The sequence below is a fragment of the Acomys russatus genome, chromosome 3, assembly GCF_903995435.1.
Source record: "Acomys russatus chromosome 3, mAcoRus1.1, whole genome shotgun sequence".
NCBI classification, from domain to species: domain Eukaryota; kingdom Metazoa; phylum Chordata; class Mammalia; order Rodentia; family Muridae; genus Acomys; species Acomys russatus.
This window is the reverse complement of record NC_067139.1, coordinates 68647538-68670810: the sequence shown is the minus strand read 5'-3', so window position 1 is coordinate 68670810 and position 23273 is coordinate 68647538. Positions and strand designations below refer to the sequence as shown.

The following is a 23273-nucleotide window of genomic DNA, read 5'->3' as shown; positions in this document are numbered from 1 at the left end:
TGGTGATATGCCCAACAAGTGCAGGACACATGTCTTAGGCATCTCTGTGTTCACCTGTCACCTCTGCCTCCCAGCTGCTGAGGGGTCAGGTGCAGAAACACAGCTTATCATCTTCCAGTGCCATCATTCTTTTGACTTCTAGAAGACAACTATAGCATCCCTACTATGCGGGTCTCAGTGTGCATGTAGGCTTTGCTGTACCTCAGAACAGAGGCACCCAAAGGCACAGTGACTACTACCAACTAAGGGTATTTTATACTCTGGTCTCAAGTTTGTTGGCCTAAACATCTAGGACTCAGACTGAAGTTTTGTTTCTACTGGAAAGTCTGATGGTTTTGTGGCATAGGGAAAGGAAAGAAACAGTGAGTCACACATCAGTCTCAATGTTTCCGGCTGGAACAGATACCTGCTGTGATTGCACAGGTATCATTAGCCATGGTGCCCATGGTGTGGTTAGGAGTTTTGAATGGTAAGACTTTTATAACTATTTTTCGCTTTTGGAAATCTTCCTTCTCTTAGGCCTCCACACACCCAACAGAATCATGCAATAGCTCTTCATTGCCCAGAGAAAACAGTCACTCATGGGTGACTGAGCCATGTGTCCCTGGAGGTGGTACCAGGGACTCCCTGCCTTCTGTCATATTGTGTGGTTGGAAGCCCTTGGAGGACCACCACCCTCAATTGGAGACATCGCCTGCCCAGGTGTACATTATTACCACCATGGAAGTAGCTTATGGTATCTCAGGCTGCTGCAGAGTGCAGCTCAAGTGTCCCCGTGGAGCTGGGGTTTGGTGGCTGTACTGGTTGCTCAGATGTGCTCCTGGTAGCCAATGGGGAAGGTATAGTTGACGTGCTCAAATTCATCTTTTTTTGGGGGGAGGGGGAAGGTCTTAGAGTTTTTTTTTTTTTTTTTTTGAGACAGGGTCTCTCTGTGTAGCCTTGGCCATCCTGGACTCACTTTGTAGACCAGGCTGGCCTCGAACTCACAGCGATCCTCCTGCCTCTGCCTCCCGAGTGCTGGGATTAAAGGCGTGCGCCACCACGCCCGGCTGGTCTTAGAGTTTTTAATTTTTCTTTTTATGTAAAAAGATTGACGTGGCCTCTTTCTCTGGGTAGACTGTCTCGGATAATCCATTCAAGAAAGGTTACTTGGTCCAACTTAATGAAGCCTGTGCCCTTTGTGTAATGACAGAAACACTGCCTGCACATGCTCAGCAGTGACTTCCATAGAGCTACTGGTCACCCATGTTGCCGTCAGACATCCAGCTAAGGAAAAAGAAATTTATTTTTAATTTTGCTTTTTATTTCAAGGGAGAAAAGGGTAAGTTTTATGTTGTCACAGAACAAACAGAACCTAGATTTAAGTCTTACAATTTATGTAATTGACTTCATGTTCTCCTGACAGTTTCTACCATAAAGCATGTAGGGAAGTTGTTAACACATGGAACAGAACTATTTAGTGACCAAGTTTTCATTGATCTGTGACAGAATGAAAGAAAAAAACTCATATGTGGCGAATGGCCAGCTGCCTTTGCTTAGAAAAAAGGACTGAGCTATATTTATATCGCAGGATTATATTCTTTCTCAGTTTTAGTGTTAAAATGCCCCATCTTTTATGACTTGATGGTGATAGTTAACAGTGGTTACTTTAATATACTGAACTTTTGGGTAAAAACAAAATATCAGCAGCCCAATTCTGGTTCCTAAGACTGTGTGTCTGTGTATGTGTGTGTGTGTGTGTGTAACTTTGTTCCCTTCTAAAATGCTAAAGTTGAGACTACCTAGAAGGTCCCAACTTTCTTTCCAACATTGGAGATTTTCTGATGGGTAGGTGGGACTCCTTCTGTATCAATCCCTACAGAGACAGAGAGCTTATCAGCCCACAGGTAGCCTGTACCAATCTGTTACCTGCCTTGGCAGGGACTCTGTTCCTGCCTTGGGTGGCTGGGTATCTCAGTTTGGGAAGTCCTACATTATGTAGCGCTCATGTTCTAGGAGCACTGGGTCCACTTAGATATCCTGTTGTCATGGTGATGGTGTGGGTAGAAGAGAATGATGGGCAGCATCTGGGTTTCTTGAAGTCTATACTTAGGACTAGCACATTGTCCTTTCTGCTTCAGGCTGCTGGCCACTATTTGTCGTCTCCTCCTCTTCCTCCTTCCTTGTAAGAAACTTCAAGGTCATATATCAAGAGGTGTGGACAGAGTAAGTTAAGAAGAATTTGAGTCAATGATGCAGTCTATCACAATTGAGGTATAATTCTTTTCTTTTCCTGAATAAGACATTCCTAGTCACTTCAGACGGATTTTGGTGCGGGTTAAGAATAACTACTGTGATGTGTAGTTTTCTGTTTTCTCAGACATTTAGATGTACTGTGGTAAAATCCAAACAGCAAGACAGACAGAGATCTCAAGATATAGGGCCTTTCTTTGACCTTGGGTGGGTCATTTAATACCTTCTGGGAAATTGACATAACATACATTTGGATGCCTATACAAATCAAATCAACAAAGACATTTTGTCCCCCCAAAAAGGCACATGTCAGTGCCAGTACTGGTGTGTCATGGAGTGTGGGATCAACTAGCACAGGAAACTCCGTGTTTTCCAAGAAACACAGTGTAGAGAAATGCATATAGAGCACAGAGGACACGCGGAATAAAGATTGTCTTTCCCCAGACCAACCTGGGAAGTTAATCAGTCTTCTGTTAAAAAGACTAGGAAAAAAGGAATCCCCTTTCTCCTCTGCTCATTGCCACATCCCAAGAATTATGAGAGACGTGAAGTTCTTCCTGAGATGTGCCAGCACATAAGCTTGGCTCTGGGAAAAAGCTATTTTGGGACTTCAGCATGTGTCTGACATTATTGAGTGTTCTCTGTCTGAACATTGGCTCATTCAGAATGAATTTCTCTTCTTCAGCATTACTTCCTGAAAAGATTTAAAGTGTGGTCCATGGTTTGTTGTCTTGGCAGTGACCCATGGTGGCCTTGCTACTGCCCTTGGGGCTTGGCACAGAAAAATGCTGTGTGGTTGATGATGGGCATGGCACTGGTAAGTGAGTCCTGTTGAATTCTGCTCAGATACTGGGAGTGTATCCCAGGTGTGGACTCACCCTAATTTAAGTGAGGCTTGTTTTACCCAGATGATATGTTACTGGCATGGTGCTTGTTTTGACAAGCATAAAGTATGGAGCTGGCATTCCCCATCTTTGTAAACAGTGTTGTCTTCAGGGAGCCTAGGAGTTAAGATGGCTTTCCTCTCACCACCCTTCTGATGTGCCTCTTCCATGTAGTCCCTCATGCTTTACTTGAACTGTATAATTTGATATACATCACCTCACATCACTGTCAAGGGCTTCTTAAACTGGGTATAGATATCCCTTTATGGGTGACCACCACAAGGCCTAGAAAGCTGCAGAAGCTGACCCAATCTTTCCCCACCAGTAAACCCAGAATTTTGAACAACACACAGGATCTTATATACTCTATTCTGGGTGTTCCATTCTTCTTTGAATTCTCTGAATATCCAGGAGTGGATATTGGGATAAAACAAGACGTCTGCTTTGGATTTATAAACCCTTACTGAGAATCACTTTCGGTACAAGCTGTCTCTCACTCTCCCTGCTCCATGACCTTGCAGAATTGAGCTGATGTGCATGTCCCAACCTAGCCCCAGGAGCTGTCTGGGAATGGCCAGTTTGTTCTTAGTGATTATTTTCTAGGCCTAGAGTTTCTGAGGCAGATGAAGAGTGTGTGTGAGCCCATGAGGCAGTTATCATTAGCATCCAAGGACAGTGAGGAAGAACCTGGTGTGAGGCTTTGGGAAGATATTTCTGTTGATGGACGGAGCCAAGAATAGTTGCTGAGGTCTCAGGAATATGAGCTGAAGCACTAAAAATTTACCTGAAGCATCAGACAAAGCTGAGGACAATAACGACAGTGGGTCTTGTTCTGAGGGTCCTAGGTATCAAGTCTTACAAATAAATGCTGTTTGTTATATGCAATAATCAACATGGTGGCCTTGGAAGGTGAACCATGGGACTTGAAGTGTATACACCAGTGGTTTCGTATCTCTAGGGTATGCTATAAATCAGTCTTCTCATTCAGATAAGAAGAAAACAATGACATCATATGGCTATGCCAAAAGAAGATGATACTAATTTAGCCTCTCTCCCTCTCAAAAAAAAAAAAAAAGTTCAAATCAAAAATTATGATTGTCTTAGTTTGGATTTTCACTGCTGTGAAAAGACACCATACCCAAGGCAACTCTTATAAAGGAAACCATTTTATCGGGGCTACCTTACAGTTTCAGCGGTTTAGCCCATCATTTCCATAGCTAGTGGTGGAGGAGCTGAGAGTTCCACATCTTGATCTGTAGGCAACTGAATAAGACTGTGTCACACTGACCATAGGAGACCTCAAGGCTGGCCTCCACAGTGACACACTTCCTCCAACAAGGCCACACCTACTCCAGCAAGGCCACACCTCCTCATAGTGCTACTACCTATGAGCCAAGCATTCAAACACATGCATTTACGGTGGTCCCTCCTGTTCACACCAACACAATGATTATTGTCTTGAAGTCGTTTCTGAAAGCCACAGGTGTGACACAGGCCGTTGGGAGGGCTGCCTTGCATGTGGAGTTAAAAGACCTCTTGGACCCCCTCTCCTGAGCAGAATTGAAAAGAAAAACCTTTCACCAGGTCTGGTCTCAAAAACTTTTTAAAGGGTAGGTCACTTGGACCCATTTTCTTGGCTTTTGTAGTGCTGAAGATTGAACATGAGGCCTTGCAAAGGACAGGCAAACATTCTTCCGCTAAGCTATGATCCCAGCTTCTACGATTTTTGCTTAAGGTATTCCACCAAGAAACAAAAGAATTGTTTTCATTCTTTTCCTGAAAGTGTACATTGGTTAGATATCCCCAAAAGGGGTTACAAAGAACAATATTGCTTTTGCTTAAGGAAAGCAGATTGCACTATTATCCCTAAGGTTTCGACTATAACACTAGTGCCGGCTCTGCTCCCAAGCCCTGCATACGATAGGGATTGTGCAGCAGAACATTCGAAAGCCTCATTTAGCTTCGTGGCTTCTGTGGATAGGGGATATGTATAGCTGGGATTTTGGCTACTCTATTGGGTTCTTTTTCCTACCTTCCTACACCACCCCTATCCACTTCCAACTCCCAACACTGGGTAGGAGAGAAAGAAAGTTAGAGGAGAAAGGAGGTGCCAATGTTGTTAGACTACTTCCTGATGAGTAGGAGAATCAAATTCCTTGGGGGCAAATTTGACCTTTGTCATCAGGATGTCTCCAGCCAGCAACCAGCAATCCAGCAACCCAGCAAAGAGCAACAAATAGCAAGAGGAGCAAACAGGAACCAGCAATAGCATTAGCAGCAGCAGCAGCAGCGGGAGTAGCAGCAGGGGGAGTAGCAGCAGGAGGAGCAGCAGCAACATGGGGAGCAGCAGCAACAGGGGGAGCAGCAGCAGCAGCAGCCCCCTCTTCAGGCTCCAACATTTATCAAGAGTCCCCAGAATTGCTAACATAAACTATTTTCAGCTGGAATAATCATGCCCCTGCAGAGCATGAGACAAACCATAGTCAGCTGTGGTGGTCAATCTGAACCCGCCCCACATCCCTCACCTGGGATTAAAACAACAACAACAACAGCAAAAATACTCCCATGACTGAAAGTTCTCACTACAGACTTGTGACTTCCTGTTCTCAAGCATACACTGGGCTACATCTTTGGGGTCTATGTCTGGCTGCACTTGTGGGAGTATGATGGCCTTTTATGTTTCAATAGGTTTTTGAACATTGACTTTGTTTCGGCTTTATATCAAATACTGATTGACTATCCAACATTCCATTTACTCCACATATAAACACATGAAGTAGGTGTTAATTCTGTCCATTTTGTGTATGGAGCTCACAGTATGCAAGGCATTCTTTAGGCTCCACATATGTCCACTTAGTCCACTACAGAAATGAAGGGCCAAAGAATTGAGGGCACATGCCTCAGCCTACACTGCCAGTAAACAATCATGGAAGGATTTATACTCCCATCTGGCTTCAGAATCTCAGAAGCTTTTCACCATGTTGGAGTTCTGCCACGCCACCATCTCACCAGTGAGGAAACCGAGACACTGCAATCACCTCAGGGAACACAGTGATGGGGTCAGTTTCTGTAGGGCCTGGGCATCTTGACGTGGAAGAGATGATGGTGTCTTTAGGGGGTACTCAGGTGTTCTGGGTTGCGGGGCAGTCTTGGTGGTCATGCTTCATTTCTGCCTGGGGAAGGTGGCTTCTTCAGACGTTGGGGCCATTTTTTATTTTCAGAGAAGCGAAGTGTGCTGTCTGAGTGTTTAATGTGGCCTGTAGGCAGTAAATACAGTTAAACAGGAACTTACTGGTTTTGGGGCCTGTCTCCTCTCCCGTCTTCCTGCCATGTCATGTGATCTCTTTCGTGTGTACAAATTTGATTTCTGTTCTTCTACCACATTGTTTCCCAGCCTAGGGCTGTCACCACAAGTGCAGTCGATGAATCAACTCAACCTTGGACTTATAGTCCCTCAAAGCCCCTCAAAGACAGATAAGTCTGTCTCAGCGCAAACAAACAAATAAGCAGCTAGTTGATTACTCATGGTATACTTAAGTAATAAGTGGAAGCGCTGACCCCTGCCCTCATGGAACTCATGTGCACTTGCAGGTGATAGAAAAAATGCATAGCAACATAACTAAAAGGAAATTCGGCTCACGGGACTGAAAAGCACCGCCCCCTCAGACAGCTAGGACCAGTTTCAGACTTTACCTGACCTAAGGAGCAAGCATATTTCAGCCACTGGCCCCTTTCCACTCACCGTTGCTTTCATTCTGAAGCAGCCATTGTTTAAGGGGCCATATCTTTTCTCTCTGGTTAAATGTAGCAGCAGCAGCAGCAGCAGCAGCAGCAGCAGCAGCAGCAGCAGCAGCAGCAACAGCAGAGGGTCTGCTTTCACTCACCAGTCCCACTACTGTTTCCTGTCTTCTGCTTTGATGGCTCGGATTTGGTCACATGATCACACCCAAGCCAATAGCTGTGGCCTGGTAGATGAGCTGCCTGATGGCGCTGTCTTAAGACTGTCCGGAGCAGGTGTAGATAGAGTCCACCTCTGTTGAAATTGCATAGACAGACGGCAAAGGAAGGTCCCTGCTTCTTTGCCAGAAGATGGTAGCCAGGATCAAGCAGGCGAGGCTGGTCTCTACACAGGAAAGCTGCCTGGTCTCTGACTTATCGAAGCAGATGGATGGGCTATTAGACTGACGGTACACAAGTAATCATGCCATAAATAAATGCGTCCAGTTGAGATGAGTGCTCCGCAGAATACAGAATGCATAGCCAGCTTCAGAAATTATTTTGCTGGGTGGTGTCTGTCACTCTGTCATGTGTTTGGATGCACATTGCTTCCAAAGGCCCATATGATAAAGGCTGTTGACTGAGGGGCGTGCTTAGGAGGTGGGCGGACCTCGGGAGGCTATGAGGAGTGTGACCTTGAATGGCATTATAGGCGGGGCCCCATCCCTTCTCTTTGGATCCCTCCCCAGGAGATGAGCAGGTCCTCCACGCCCATGCCGTTCTTCCTTATAAAAATCTCTACTTAATTTTCATTGGTGCTTTGTCTGTATGTGTGAGTGACGTTGTGGGATCCTGGAGTTACTGACAGTTGTGAAATGCCATGTGGCAGCTGGGAATTGAACTCCGGAACCTCTGGAAGAGCAGTCAGTGCTCTTAACCACCAAGTCATCTCTTCCCACACCCCCCCCCCCCCGCCCCAATGCCTCATCCGTGCTGTCTTAACACTGCCACCCAGCTCCTTCTCCAGAGGCCTACAGTGGATCTTCCCTATCTTAAGCAAACCTTGTCTGTTTCTGTGTTGACTGTCTCTGGTGTTTTCTGTAGAGTCAGAACACTGACCTGCACAAGTGGCCTTAGAACCTGGCCTGGAAGCTGTGAGGAGACAGGCAGCCATGGACAATAATCCCCCCTGTGCATAAGTATATTTGGATCTAGGAAGCCTGTCCACTGAAAACCTTGTCTCAGCACTTAGCCGTGGTTCAATTTCATTTGGAAGTATAAAAAATAAAAAAAAACAAAAACAAAAAATGCAGGTATCTGAATTTATTCATCACAATCTCTGTGGCTTTCAGATGCTTTGAGAAACTGTTGAGAATGAAGAGCTTAATAACTCCGGCCTTCTTAATGATATTGTCTGCAAAGTGTGGCAGTAAGAAAGGAAAGTCACAGGCAAAAAAAAAAAAAAAAAAAAAAAAAAAAAAAAAAAAAAAAGAATGAGAAATAGCTAAGCGGTAATGGGGGAGTTGTCAGGCGGTCCGGCGAAAGCTTTAAGAAATATGCACGTTAGATAAATTGAGACTCATAAAAAGGGAACCTGGGCAGCCGGCCTGCCTCTGTGTCTTTTTCAGAGTGAAGCACTGACAGAGAAATAAAAAAAGCTTATTTGGTTACCTGGGTGGCTTCAGTTCCCAGCTAATGATTTCCAAGGATGGAACTGGGGTTGAGAAGGAGACGGAGCTCTGGGTCAGGCTTGAGGCTGTGTTAACCTGCAGATTTATGGCTCTATTAGAGCATGGCAACTTTCGGGACTATGAAGTGCCCTCCTTTTGCTGAGTAAATATCTGGATCGAGAACTTGATGCTCAGGGTGTTTAAGAGCATTCGAGTGGGATTTGGAGGCAAGAGTTAGAGGGTGTCGGTATGTGTCTACTTAAGGTCTGTACTTAAGATACAGCAAGAAGAAGCTGGGTGCTGCTGGCTCCTTCAGTGGGTTGCTAAACTGCAGATGCCAGCTTTTGGGCAGTGTTGCTGGTGGGTGGGTGGAGTTAGCTGGCTTTGTTGTCTAACTCAGCAAGCAGCATTCCTGCTTCGGCACTGCGGTAGCCTGGGCAACTAACTCCAAAGAAGGGCTTGTCTCCGGAGAGAAGCACTATCATTTTCTACTGGTGCACAGTAGAGGGCGCTGTGGCTATTGGGCTGCTGTGAGCTCTGGACACCTGCAGGGAGATCAGGTGTAAGCCTCTTCCTTCATTCCCATTAAGAGTCCAGGTAGAAACGGAGGCTGTTTGCTTCAGTGTATTCCTATAGCTGTGACATTTGAGCTGTGTAAAGGACAAGATCAGCTGCGGTTGTGGCTCACTTGGGGGGCAACAGCACCCAACCTCCTACTGTGGTCCCAGCCTCCGTGAGGCCCTGTTGCTGTTTCACTTAATATGTCCTTTATGCTCTCTATGTCTATGGGTTCTGTAACCGTGGATTCAACCAACCAAAGAAAATGTAGTTAAATCCACAAAGATTTCATCTATATAAAACAAGTACAGACTTTTTTTTTTGGTTGCCTAATATGTCATTTGAGTTAGATAGTGTGAGCCATCTGGAGGTGATTTAAAGTGCCCAATACAGAAGGTTTTCATAGGTCATGTGTAAAGACCAAGCCATGTTATATAAAGGACGGGGCTTCTGGTGTCACCTTCCGGAGATACTCAGGGGCCATTGAGCTTCATCTCCCAGTGCCTGGTGATGAGTCTGTCTCTGCTGGAAAGACTTCAAACCCGGATGTGAGTTCTTCTTTGCAGATTCAGTTGTTGTCTCCTCTCCATATCATACCCTTGGGCGTTGCTTCTCCAAGGGTGGGTAGCCTTCCTCTCAGTCTGTGCCTACAGCCCTGGTCCTGGCTCACCTAGAACTCAGCCCGTTGAGAAGCTTCTATGCACTTCCTGGTTGAGTCTTCTTGGGGGTAGGAACTTGTTTTGCTAATCCCCACCTTGCTCACACAGTCTTCCAGTTTCCTGCATGGGAGGCTCTGGGCTGTTCCCTGTGGGGGGGGGCGGGGGGGACGGAGGGAGAATAAATTGACAGACTGTTCCTCTATCCAGCCTCTGCCACTTGCTAGCTGAGAGACCTTGTTAAGTAACTCAGTATCTTTCAGCCTCACCTTTTTTACTTTGCAAAATGGGGCTTGGGTATAAAAGCATCTGCCTGAGAAGATTATTGTGAGGCTTTAGCAAGCCAATGCTGATTGACCTCTTAGCACAGTGGCTGTCACAATGCCAGTGTCTCATAAATGCCAGTCGTGGGATTGTAGTTCCCAGCTATCATGTATTCTGTGCTACTTATTGATGGCCCAAGTTCCAGACACATTCCCAGACACGAGGATAGAGTGGAAGAAAAAGAAACCTGAAAAGTCATTGCTTTCATAGCTCTTATAGGTGTTAGAGTTGTGAAAATATATCAATATAAACCAATGTTGAAACCATACGTTTGATGTAAGCTTTATGATTGCTGCAGTAGTATGGTCTAAGATTTTGTTGTTGTTGTTTTCAGTTATTAGCATATGTTTAGAGATTCCTAATCTGTGCCATGGTGAGGGGTTCTCAGCAGGTGATTGAGAACGAAACCTGGGGCAGGGGACATTTTTGGTGGTAGCAACTGGGAGGTGCTTTGGGCATTTGAGAGGACGAGGCCAGTGATTCTGGAAAAAAAAAATCAGTCTAAAGTATCAGCAATGCTCAGGGTGATAAGCCCTGGGGTATATGCCTGTGTATCTTGCTGTGTCCTTGTACAGTGTCCAGAGGCTTGTTCTCACCGGGGCATCAGGGAAATAAAGAAAAGATAAACATAGAGAGACACACAGACAGAAAATCTGGGATTGGGTGGACTGGGCACTCTACTGAAGAAACTACGGCGCCCAGCTCATTGCGTTCATACAAAGCTGAACAGGAAGGCTGCGTTATTGCATACAGCTGAACAAGGAGGTGGAGTTATTACATACAGGTAAGCAAGGAGGCAGAGTTTATAGTCCCCAGCTGGATCAAGGCTTAGTTAGGAACATTCTCTGTAGGGGAGCAGTCTTCAGGCTATAAATATCTGGGAGGAGAAAGCTATGATGGACATTTTCTGGGCCAGAAGAGAAGGCTTTGCCATTTTTTCTCGGAGCCTCATCCCCACTGAGAAGGCTTTTTGTCATTCCTCCAGGGGTCTGAGCCTATGAAGTCATTGACATAGCCATGTCCATGTCAACAATACACATTCACTCAGAAATTCACCCATCCTGGGCTGCTTCTGCTCCCTACAGCATCTCATTAAGATTCTTTATCTCCTCTCCTCTCCTCTCCTCTCTTCTCCTCTCCTCTCCTGTCTCCTCCTTTTCTCCTTCTCCTTCTCCTTCTCCTTCTCCTTCTCCTTCTCCTTCTCCTTCTCCTTCTCCTTCTTCTTCTTCTTCTTCTTCTTCTTCTTCTTCTTCTTCTTCTTCTTCTTCTTCTTCTTCTTCTCCCCCCTGCCTCCTTTTTTTGGAAACAGGGTATTAATAGCTCAGGCTCTCCTTAAACTCTCTGAGAATGACTTTGAATTTCTGATCTCTCTGCTTCAGCATCCCAAGTGCTGGGATTATTGGCTTGTGGCTTATGCCATCAAATCCAACTTATGTGGTGCCAAGGATGGAGCCCACTGGTCTGTGCAGGCCAGTCAAGCACTCTGTCATTGGGCTACATCCTCACCCTTTGTTCAGACTTTTAAATTATTGTTCCTGGAAGGATGTAAAATAGGCAGAACTTGTTTTCCTAACCTTCCTTCCTTCCTTCCTTCCTTCCTTCCTTCCTTCCTTCCTTTTTTTTGTGTGTGTATGTATGTGTGTGTGGGTGTTCAGGGAAGATGGATCAAGTCACCCTGGACCTGGAGTTCAAGATAGTTGTGAGCCACTGGGAATCCATCCCTGACCCTCTGTGAAGCAGCAGGACTCTTGACTGCCGAGCCATCTCACTAGGCCCTAACTTGAATGTTTTGATAAGCAATCTCATCTTACTCTTGACCTTCCTGTTAATGACTAAAAAAATCCATCACATAATCTTCTTACCAACGACAATTTTATATAAAGATGTCACGTGGTCACATGATATCCTGTAAATAGGCATACTTTTTATGTTTTACTTAAAACTAGCAATGAGCAGGCGGTAAGATGGCTCAGTGGGTGAAGTTACTTGCCCAAGCCTGCTGACCTGAGTTCAGTCCTCGAGCCTATGAGGTGGAAGGAGAGAATAAATTACAGTTTATCCTCTGACTTCCATGTGTGCACCATGAAGCTTGCCTGTTCATACATGTAAAAAAATGTGACCATCAATTTTTTGCAACAGAAAAAAGTTGTCATCTCTTTTAGTATGCATCTCTTTCAGTTTAGCTCTCTAATTTTTCTGGTGAAAGTTCAGTCACTTAAGCTCACAGCCCATTTCGTTCCTTGATGGGTCTCCCTAGCTTCAGTTCCTGTTCCAAAATGGAGTTTCAATGCGAGGAAACAATTATGGCCTTGGGATGGAGTCACAGGAAGTTGCTCTCTGATATGGGACCACTCTTTGGTCCAGCTTTGGCATGGAGCAATGCACATTCTTTAAGTGTTCTGTGCCTAGATGGCTTTCCTTCTCCTTCTCCATCTCCTGGACCATCCACTTATTTGCCTGGTTGCTAGCCAGCTTGATTGCCATTTGTTATGAGACCTGGGAAATGATGTCAACAGTAGCCCTCAATCATGTTGACTGTCCTTAAAAGGGATATTTGCCAGTGTGGGTACATATATACCATTCCTCAGGCACAGGGTACATAAAGTATGTGTACCTTGTCAAATAGGCAGGTAGGTAGCAGAGGGGGATGTGTTACAATTCATTGCTCTTTAAGACAGCACCCAACAAACCCACAACTATTACCAGGATCAAAACCAACTAACAACCAAAAAAACTTAGAACTTTTTATTGGACTTGAAAGCCATAGTGTACCTATGAAATAGATTTGGGTTATAATCACATAAATATCAAAGAATATTAGAAAAGTTAAGGTTTTGGCAGAAGATCTCTTGGTGGAGGCAGGCATTGAAGAATGAATATACCTCTTCTGGTGCCCTCTCATCTACCTACTTTCCTGCTTTCCAGAGTTTGACCCACCAAATACTTGGCTTCTCTAAGTCACCTGGATGAGGCAGCTGCATGAAACCATTTATTTCTAGGGGTTGCTGCCAATGTGTAGGTAATTCCAAGGCCAGACCTGTCTTCCATATGGCATAGGTCAAAGCACCTTAGAAGGTTCTGTTCTCAAGTGAAATAGAGATGCACTTTCATCTACTAAGGAACCTTGGGTTCAGTGTGCATAGGCATATGGAGGACGCTTCCATCAGGCCCAGGGGCTGCAAGAACTCTAGGGGCAGCTTTGAGAAAAATTGTAAACAAACATACTGGAGGAATGTTTGTGTATTATTTTAGAGTGAGCTTTGCTGATGATCATTTTGTGTTTCAATGTCACAAGGTTGGACCCTCCTGACTTCAGGGAAAACACGACTCACTCAGGTTTCATCCACTGATCCCAGTCAATGTGGCATGGTCCTCCATCATTCTGGCTAGTCATTAACTCTGGGATTTAAGGCTCTCTAGTATTTGTAATCAATAGATGCTATAATTCTAGCTCATTAGTAATTCCTTGCTTACCTAATTAATCCAAATTAGTGTGCTTTAATTTGGAGAAAAACATGCTCCACTCTGTAGAAATGCTGTCCCCAGGCTCATGGCTGGGTGTTCTGGCTCAGTATACTTTTGCAGCAGCAGGAAGAGACCTGCCTCCTATCTCCTCCCCTCTCATACCCTAGACAGCACAGTTGGCCTGTGAACTGAGGTGGAGGGAAAGGAGTAAGGATGACTTGGCAGTGCATTAGAAGGAGGTGCAGAGCCTACCAAGGCCTTTTGATCTTTTCCTTTCTTTTTTTTTTCTCTTTTAAATTAGGAATTATTAGCAGAGAGAGCGCAGAAGACCTTCTGGAGAATATGACGGAAGGAGCATTTCTGGTCCGGGTCAGTGAGAAGATCTGGGGTTACACCCTGTCCTACCGCCTGCAGAGAGGCTTCAAGCACTTCCTTGTGGATGCCTCTGGGGACTTCTACAGCTTTCTGGGAGTGGACCCTAATCGTCATGCCACCCTCACAGACCTCATTGATTTCCACAAGGTATCCCTCATTGAAGTGTTAGTAGGGCTCGGGATTGGCAGAGACGTTGACGGAAGCAAGGGCAGCCAGTGCAGGCTCCAAGCCAAGGCTTTAGGGTCTCTGAACTATGGCACATTGTGGCAGAAGAGACCAGCAGAAGTTGGGGTAGAAGGTGTTCAGGGCTGGCTCTGGGGGCTGTGCTCTCCCCTCTTCCTCATGCCTTAACCTGCTTTGTGTACCTGCAATGCTGCTCCCAGGTGTCTCTCCCCTGAGTACCTGAGTGCTGCCTGTTGTTAGCACAGGAGATGACAGCTAGCTCTCTGTCCAAGCCCTTGTCTTAATTTTAGCATGCACCCCTCTCAGCAACTCCTACCCTGAACTCTGGCAGCTTTCAAGCTAGCTGGAGTACAGCAAGCCGTCATGTGGCCTTAGCAACTTGTCTCCACAGTAGAGTCAGCACCTTTTTTGTCTAAACTTACTCTTATGCTTGGGACATGTGTGGCCTTGGCCATGTCACATAGTCCTACTGAGCCTCAGTATCCTTCGCTTTTGTTGCCACTGCGATAGAGCACAACACATTGGAACATTTATAAGGAAAAAAAAAAAGCCATTTTTCACACCTTTGGAGTCTGAGAAGTCCAAGATGGAGGGAGTGTCACTCACGGAGGTTTTCCCTACTGCATTAACTCCTGATAGGTGGTAGAGAAGGCAGATCCTGAAGGCTCATTGTCCAGTCAGTGCAGGCAAAGTGTCAAGCTCCAGGTTCAGAGGAGAGACTCTGTCTCAAAAATTAAGTTGGAGAGTGACCTCTGGCCTCCACACTTTTCCTATGTGCACAGGCCAGCTCACTTGTGTATACACATGCATATGCATGTCTCTGTCTCTGTCTGTCTGTCTGTCTGCCTGCCTGTCTGTCTGTCTCTGTCTCTCTGTCTCTGTGTCTCTGGGTCTCTGTGTCTCTGGGTCTCTGTGACTCTGTCTCTCTGACTCTGTGTCTCTGTGTCTCTGACTCTGTCTCTGTCTCTGTCTCTCTCTCTCTCTCTCTCACACACACACACAAACACATGGGCCAAACTCACTTTATAGCAAGGATCCCATTACTGAGACAATGGCTTTGATCCGGCTTGTGGAAGCAGAGTGCTTAGGACCGGATTGTCTCTTCTGGATCCTATCCCTTAAAACCATTAAATTGCAATTATGTCTGGAATACATTCTTTTGGGGAGCACATTTAAGCCATAACATTGAGCAAATAAATACACATAGTGCTTATTTGAAATCTTATGGATTTTTAAACTGTATTGTATCCATAACTGCACCCTGTGATCCTGTGTCCAGTACTGTCATCTGTCCTGCCATTGAATCACATCAGGAAAGATGCTGTCTTGTAAATGTCTCACATATCATACTGAGAAGCAGCTTCTGTGTTAGTGCAGTTGTTGAGAGCTGTCATAACTGTAAGAACAGTTGTACCTCGGCAACTGGACCTCAGGAAGGCTCTAGGGATTCTAGGGTAAAGTTATGGGACTTCAGGTCCAATATCTAATTGAGTTTCACAGGTGTGGAAGGTGTCACAAAATTGCTTGCACTGGGATTTGCTGTTATAAGGTCTCTTATGTTATAGATTGCTTTCTTTATTTTATCCATCCACAGAACACCTCAGGCCTGGAAAGCTAGCTACATCCTCACATTGCCTTATGAATAAAGCACGTAGAAAATCACCTGTCTAGGCAGGCGTGTTGGGAAATCCCAGGACTGTGGATACTGAGGCAAGAGAACCAGCACCAGTTAAGGGCAGCTCAGGTTACATGGATGTAAACAACAACACCTCCAACAAAAACAACAACAACAACAACAACAAAAACAACAGCACTACACCAAAAGCAGAGAGGGACAGAAAGGGAGAGGAGACAGGACAGAAGAGAAAACTGTTCATTCACAGATACGTGGTGTGAATTTAGAGTGGGTCAGGGTAAATGTCTACTTGTGTTGGGAAGGGCCTTTTACAGCCAGAGGAAGGAGGAGGAAGGAGGAAGGAAGGGAGTGTGTGCATTCTGGTAGCACTGTTCTGGGTCAAGCATACAAGCCCTCATAATCACGGTGACCTCTATGCTTTAGAGACATGTTAGCTTTGTTTGCCAGGAAACCAAGACTAAGGAGGCCAAGGCACTTGGCTGAGTTCCAATGGCTGCTACTGGCTGCTGTCAGGAGCTCAGGCCCCAGCCACCTTCCTCTTCAGGTCATGCGTACCCACTGCGCCCAGTGTTTGTCCTTCTCGTCCAAAATAAGCTATGTCACCAGCTATGGCTCCTTGTCTTCACCAGGATTTCAATCAAAGGGTCAATGCCCAGCCCTTAGGGCAGGTTCTGCACAGGAAGGCCAGAGCACATATCTCTGAATGGCTTTATTTGTTCCAAATTTAAATTTTGGAGATCAACACTTTCACTTCAAGCCCTAAACAGAGATATCATCTATGCTCACATGGACGTCTGGTGGTCAGTTTTAATAAATCAAAATTTAATTATACCATTAATTCATGATTACATTAATCATGTCAGCCTCACTCATTTGAAGCCCCATGTTGCATCTTTTACCTTGAATTACTAGTGTACCATATGTTATTTGCTAGGCGGTAATACCAAAACTTATGCACATAAGAAAATACATAGTTTTGTCATTTTCACAGCATATAACAATTTAACCTCCAACCCCATATTTAATAAACTATAAGGTAGTGCTTAAAGACATGGCCTTTGATACCAGAATGTCAAGTTTAAATCCCAGTTACCTTATGATGCATGGCTTTGGGCCACTACTCAGGCCTTTGTGGCTCAGTCTCCTCTTCAGTGGGGTGTATTCAGTGACATCCCTGTGAGATTTCAATGAGGTATCATTGTGTATAGTGATGAAAACTTATGCCTGTCATTTCGGCATCATCTGTAGGTGCTGTCTGTTATTTAGATCTGGGTGGGTGGGGTTGGGAATGAACATCAGTTAGTCATTATAGCCCTTGCCTGGCACAAAGGCCTGGATCTGAACTCCGGTACTGAATAAACCAGGTGCGTCAGTGGATGAGTAAGTCTGTAATCTCAATGCTCAATAAGAGGGAGAAATGAGAATAAAATGCTCAAGATACATCATCTTCAGATACATAGTGAGTTTAAGGGCAGCCTGCAGCACATAAGAACTTGTCTCAAAGACATGCCTGGCAGATCTTTGCACATTACTGTAAGGACAAGGAGTTGTAGTGCTCCATGAATTCCTTGGTATGGGTGTAGAGTTCAGCTTAATTACTCATGTTCCTCTTGTGTCCATCTTTCTACCTTCCAGTTTCATGATTATGCACAGTGTTTTAGAGACGTTTGTACTATGTATATGCCATTTTGTCACCATGGATACATATGCAGTGTTTTCCAGGATCAATTCCTTGAACTAAAATTGCTGGAAGGAAAAGTGTGCACATTTTAATTACAGAAGACCTGCCAGGTTGCCTTCTAAAAACATGGCACCAATTCATGTTCTTGCTGGAACTGTCTGAGGCAGTTTCTCTCATCAGACACTGTAGCTCACTATTGTGTAGCTTGCGTTTTTCTTGTGGCCACTGATGCTCAGGTGTCTTTTCATATACTTAATGGCTACTTCCAGTTAGTCACCTGTAAATTGTCTTTTCTTATTCATGGTCCATTTTCTATTTTTAGGTATCTTTTTCTTGATGTTATAATTTCTATATCTACCAAATTGTTTTTTACTTATGCCTATTCTGCTGAAAATATTTTTATTTTAAATAGTCATGCTTTTCAATTGTATGCTCATTTTTCTCTGGTAACAGCCCACTCTTCTTTCATGGATGACTTGTCTGGTTGAGAAAGATAATGTAGATCTCTTAAAGCTTCCTCCTGTTCCCTCTTAGAAGCTTGGTGTTGTCTTAGAAATCCGTTGAACTATTGAGCTTTGCATCTTTCTGTTATGGTTGAGGTGGTCCTTAAACTCTTCAATAATGAGACAGTCTTCCAACTTTCAATTTCAAGCTTATTTGTGAGTAGACAATTTCTGTTTCCCAAGTCCATCGTCGTCTGGTGTAGGCTTGGGGCCAACAATGAGTAGCTCTTTGAGGGGTATGGGAATGTCTGTGCTTTTGGTTTCTTCTGCTTCACCAAGAGCTGGGGCAAACATTTATTTGGAGTTGTGTTTCTAACCTGTCCCAAGCCTGCACTTTGTGGACTTCCTTCTTACTTTCTCATACTGTACAGATGTATTTCTCCTCTTCCTCCTCTTCTGCCTCCTCTTCCTTCTTTCCTTTCCTCTCCTTCTCCTTCTCCTTCTCCTTCTCCTTCTCCTTCTCCTTCTCCTTCTCCTTCTCCTTCTCCTTCTCCTTCTCCTTCTCCTTCTCCTTCTCCTTCTCCTTCTTCTTCTTCTTCTTCTTCTTCTTCTTCTTCTTCTTCTTCTTCTTCTTCTTTTTGAGACAGAATTTCTTTGTGTAACCTTGGCTGTCCTGGACTTACTTTGTAGACCAGGCTGGACTCGAACTCACAGAGATCCACCTGCCTCTGTCTTGCTGAGTGCTGGGATTATAAGCATGTACCTCTGCACTGGTTTGCATTTCTTCTAAAAGAAGGTTTCCCCTTATGTCTAGAAAGTTAAGTGAGGGGAGGTAGATATATGGCCTTAGTCCTCTTGTCTCAACCATTTTCTACCTGATTCCCTATGAATGTTTATCTCTCTTCTGAATCTTAATTGGATTTTTCTTCTTTTTCCCTTTAGGAGGAAATCATCACTGTTTCAGGGGGAGAGTTGCTACAGGAACCTTGTGGACAGAGGGATAGCCCACCGGACTATCACTTGTTGTTTGAATGATTTTTCCCCTCCTCTTCAGACTCCTTTGAATATCCTAATTTTGAACTGAGCTTAAGAATGTCCCAACTCAAAGCCTCATGGTCTTCTGGAAGATCCACCATTCTTCAGATGAACACTGAGTCTCTAGAATGTGACCTACAAAATGTGATTGTATTTACAAGACTGGTTCTATTCCAAATCTCAAGGCAGAAGCCCCAAATAATGATGCTCCTGGAGGTCTGACATGGCTGTGCTAAACTGAACTCCTAGAGCAAATAGATCATATTTTAATAACCCAAAGCAATTCCAGTGCCGAACTTTACATTTAATATATAAGGCCAATACTCAGTAAGTGTTTGTTGAGTGAGTGCCCTTCTGGAAAACTTCAAACACCAATGTGCAATGGTTTCTAGCAAATTATTTTATGCCATTTCATAAATTCACAGAGATAACAGAAGCAAACTTGTGACTACTTAGTGGACGACATAGATTTCTTGCATCTTTCATAGCTTGTTGACACCACCATGGACATTACCCAAGGTTTCTAAACTCAGCTTCCAGAATAGGTGATTGACTCTTGCTGGCTGGCATGGCGTCTGTCTGACTGGCCTTCCGCGTCTTCGTCTTCTCTTCGTTCTGCGGCTTCGGTCGTGTCTTCTGGTCTTCTTCTTCTTTCTTCTCCTCCTCCTCCTCCTCCTCCTCCTCCTCCTCCTCCTCCTCCTTCTTCTTCTTCTTCTTCTTCTTCTTCTTCTAACTACTTCTACCCCTTTATTCCACCTTACTGCACACCTTGGTTCTGGTTTTGCAATGCTGAAGTAAAGATTCCATGTGAATGTGTACAGGTCTGGAATGCATTATAAATCCAAGGATGCTGTTTAGATACTTGATGAGGCTTTGCTGTCTAGAATGCTCTCTGTGTGCTCCCTACTTAAAGGCTTAGCTCTGTTGTCATTTTAATTCTTCTGTCTCCTTAATCTGAACATATTCTTCATATAAATGGCAGTAACCTCCCAGGAACTCGGAAACTCTCAAGGATGGTGTCTAATTTGAGCTTAATCATGTTGTTCCTTTATGGTCACCGACAAGGAGATAGCAGATGTGAGAGCAAGATCACAGGTTCTGAAATTTGGAAGGTTTTGGTTCCAATCCACACTCTGAAATATTCTGAGACTGTATAATATTTGCAGCACCAGGTTTGGTGCATATAAAAGGATGGATGGACTCTGGAAACTGTTTTATCTTTTCTGAGAGTCATGTCATCAGGAGAATAGGCATCTTTATTCTCTAATCAACCTCTTGGCTCTTCTGTCTCTTGCATCCTTGGCCTCTTGTGGCATTGCACACCCTCAGGGCTATTATTACAGCCAGTTTTGTGTGACTGACTCTGCTTTTATTCATTCCCCATGCTCTTCAGCCTCATATGTACATATGCCAATGCTGCTTTGCCACACATGGTTCTCCGGGGGTATTTATTTATTTATTTATTATCCCTTAAACAGTTTTTCTTTATTATTGAGAATTTCATACATCTATACAACAAAAGTGATAATATTGACTGTTGCCCTTTGACCACCCTATCTCCCATCTCCACACCAGTATATCCTCAACATAATGTATTTATATAAAAAAAATAACTCACTAAGTACAATTAGTGCTACCCATATGTGCATGGATGTGACCTTTCACTGCATCATAGAAATTTTGCTAGTGACCATGTCTTCAAAGAAGAGTGACTCTGTCTTCCTCAACAACTATGAACTACCAATAGCTCTTCATTAAGGGCTAGGAGCAGCAGGTATCTCTTATAGTCAGTTTTTTTCCTGTTAGAGTCTAAACAAGACTTACATGTAGCATACATGAGTACCACTATGCTTGGCTCCCCCTTTTTCTCCCTTTTCCACATTTTAGTGAAAAAATGGCTACCGTTTATTTACCCCTTGCTTTTACAGTGAGCCCTGGGTCAGTGGGATGCTCAGATTGGACAATCATTTTTTCCTTCATCCTTGCAAAGGGACTGTTCTGAAATCCAGCTCTTGATCTGGCCTCTTAGAAGACAGTCATGCAAGATGGAGTAGCTAGGTCAACCAGCACCCCTCTTTTCATTCATTCTCTGTTTCTTCCCTCTCTGCCTCTCTGGGATGGTCTTCTGAGATACTACCCCTGAGTCAAGTAGGTATTTTATTTAGTCTTTACCTTTTAGAAACTCAAGGTAAATGTCTACCATACAAATATGTATTTTAACTTTTTGTATCTTGAGTCTGGGTCTTCCCAAGTAGCTCAAGCTGGCTTGGGAGTCATTATGTATCTCAAGTCAGGTCCTGAATTCATGACCTTCTTGTGTTAGTCTCCTGAGTGCTGGGATGACAGGTGTGTGGCATCATAGCTGGACATAGTATGTTAAATAATATCAGTTTAATGTATCAGTTCCATAGCTTGCCTCCAGTCAGCCTGTATCACTGCATGAGTGAAATGAGGTGAGGATGGAGAGATCTTGCTTTCTGAACTCTATGGTATTCTCAAACTCTAGCCAAGCTGTCCTTTTCTAATTACATTATTTCTACCAGGACACAGAAGACCCACTTTTGTTCTGATTTTGCTATGTACCAGCTATGTGAAATTGTTCAGGCCACTGAATCTCGTTAAACCTCAGTATAACCGGGAATAGGCTTTTTAAATGTGGTTTATCATTAATTTCTTCTGGTCGATCAATTAAGTGACAAATAGGCACTCTCTGTCCAAATGAAAGACCTTGCTATCCACAACCACACAGTGGCAGCTTCCTGCCAAGCAGTGCTGTGTCAGGGGATTCCACAAGATGATTTCCCACAAACTGGAAGAAAGTTCCAATGGCAACTTTGAACGGAGTCCAAGATGGGTTGAAAACCTGACATCCTGGACAGTGGTTCCTGTCACCTGCTAATTAATATGCGATAGATAACAGCTGAGTTTTCCATCCTTAACGCATTTATTTCATTTTATTTGAGGCCTGCACTTTCTGTACGTCTCATATATTTTAGGTTTTACCTGGCTTTCAGATAAATTCCTTGTAAGTTGTCCTGCAAATGAAATTACTGTCTGGAAAACTGCAATTTCATCTTGAGAGTTTTATTATGCTAATAAATGTCAGAATTCTCAAATAAAGGAATGGCCTCCTTTCCCCCCTCCCCCCGAGCCTTACAAATATAATGAAAAAAAAAAAAAAAAAAACAGTCTGTTCTAAGATTCAGCAGAAGGAAAATTTACAATCTATAACTGGAAAGAGAAGCTGTAAAAAACAATATGCATCTTAATGGAAGATAAATTTCAGGGAATTAAAGGGCAAATTGGGGCACAGATTCTTGGAGATTCCTGCATGGCAGGTATTCTTAGGGGATATTTAAGCGTTCATGAGCTAAAGAGGGGTGAGGGAGAAGGTGGGTTCTTTAGAAGCGTATGTGGTGGTGATGGCTGGGGCCTGGGGGACTTTGAGGCCATGGTCACTAAGACCTGTGTCTTTGGGCTTGAGGAGGCATAGTACTGAGTGGTAGGAAGAATGTGGCGGAGGAGGCTTGTTTAACTCATGGCAGTCAGGAAACAGAGAGACAAAAGTGAGAAGCATCTTAGGACCCTCCTCAAAGGCACACATAACTTTCTTCCACTAGGATCTATATCTTAAAGGGTCTGCCTCCTTCTAGTAGTGTGCAGGCCAGGGACAAGGCTCTAATAGGCTGGCCTGTTGGGAACACTTCCAAACCACAGAGCTTAGGAAGGATTCTAATTCCTTTCTAAGTTTATGCTTCAGAGAAACCTAAGTAAACACATTAAAAATTTCAATAATCTCTCCATCTTAATGTTGGATTGTAGCTCATTTCTAGTACTCATAAAGCATAAAGATTATTTTATTTACCCATTTGTCTGTTGATGATCATTTGGGCTGCTTCCATATTTTGGTTACTGTGGATAATGCTAATTTGAGTATATATATATATATATATATATATATATATATATATATATGTTTTTTGATACTTTGTCATAATATTCTTTAAAAATTTTTATACAATGTATTTTGAGCATATCACTCCCCCTTCGCCAACTTCTCCTACATTGTCCCCTCCTCCAGGACCATGCAACTTCATGTTGTCTCTTCCTGGCTTCTCTCTCTCTTTCTCAAAACAAAAACAAAAATGAAAAATTAAAAAGCCAACAAAAACATCAGAAATAAACATTAACATACACATAAAAAAGACAAGGCAGAAGAAAACACATACACACACACACACACACACACACACACACACACACACACACACACACACACAAACACAGGGTCTGTTTGTATTAGCTAGCTACTCCTGGGCATGGAACCTTCCCTAGAGTCTGGTTGATATACACTGTGAAACTCAGCAGGGGAAAATTGATTCCCATTTGAGCATTTGACCAGTTGTGACTATCT

At 43.9% G+C, this 23273-nt stretch overlaps 1 protein-coding gene across 2 annotated transcripts in view; it reads left to right on the top strand.

Moving 5' to 3' along the window:
- Window positions 1-19256, top strand: part of Sh2d4b (SH2 domain containing 4B) — a 77922-nt gene extending 58666 nt beyond the window's left edge. For both annotated transcript variants that reach the window (XM_051143383.1, XM_051143384.1), the window contains 2 exons: window positions 13808-14028; window positions 18767-19256. In XM_051143383.1, coding sequence (XP_050999340.1) covers window positions 13808-14028; window positions 18767-18859 — 314 coding nt within the window. In that variant the 3' untranslated portion in view covers window positions 18860-19256. The remainder of the gene's footprint in view (window positions 1-13807; window positions 14029-18766) is intronic.
- Window positions 19257-23273: the final 4017 nt, after the last annotated feature.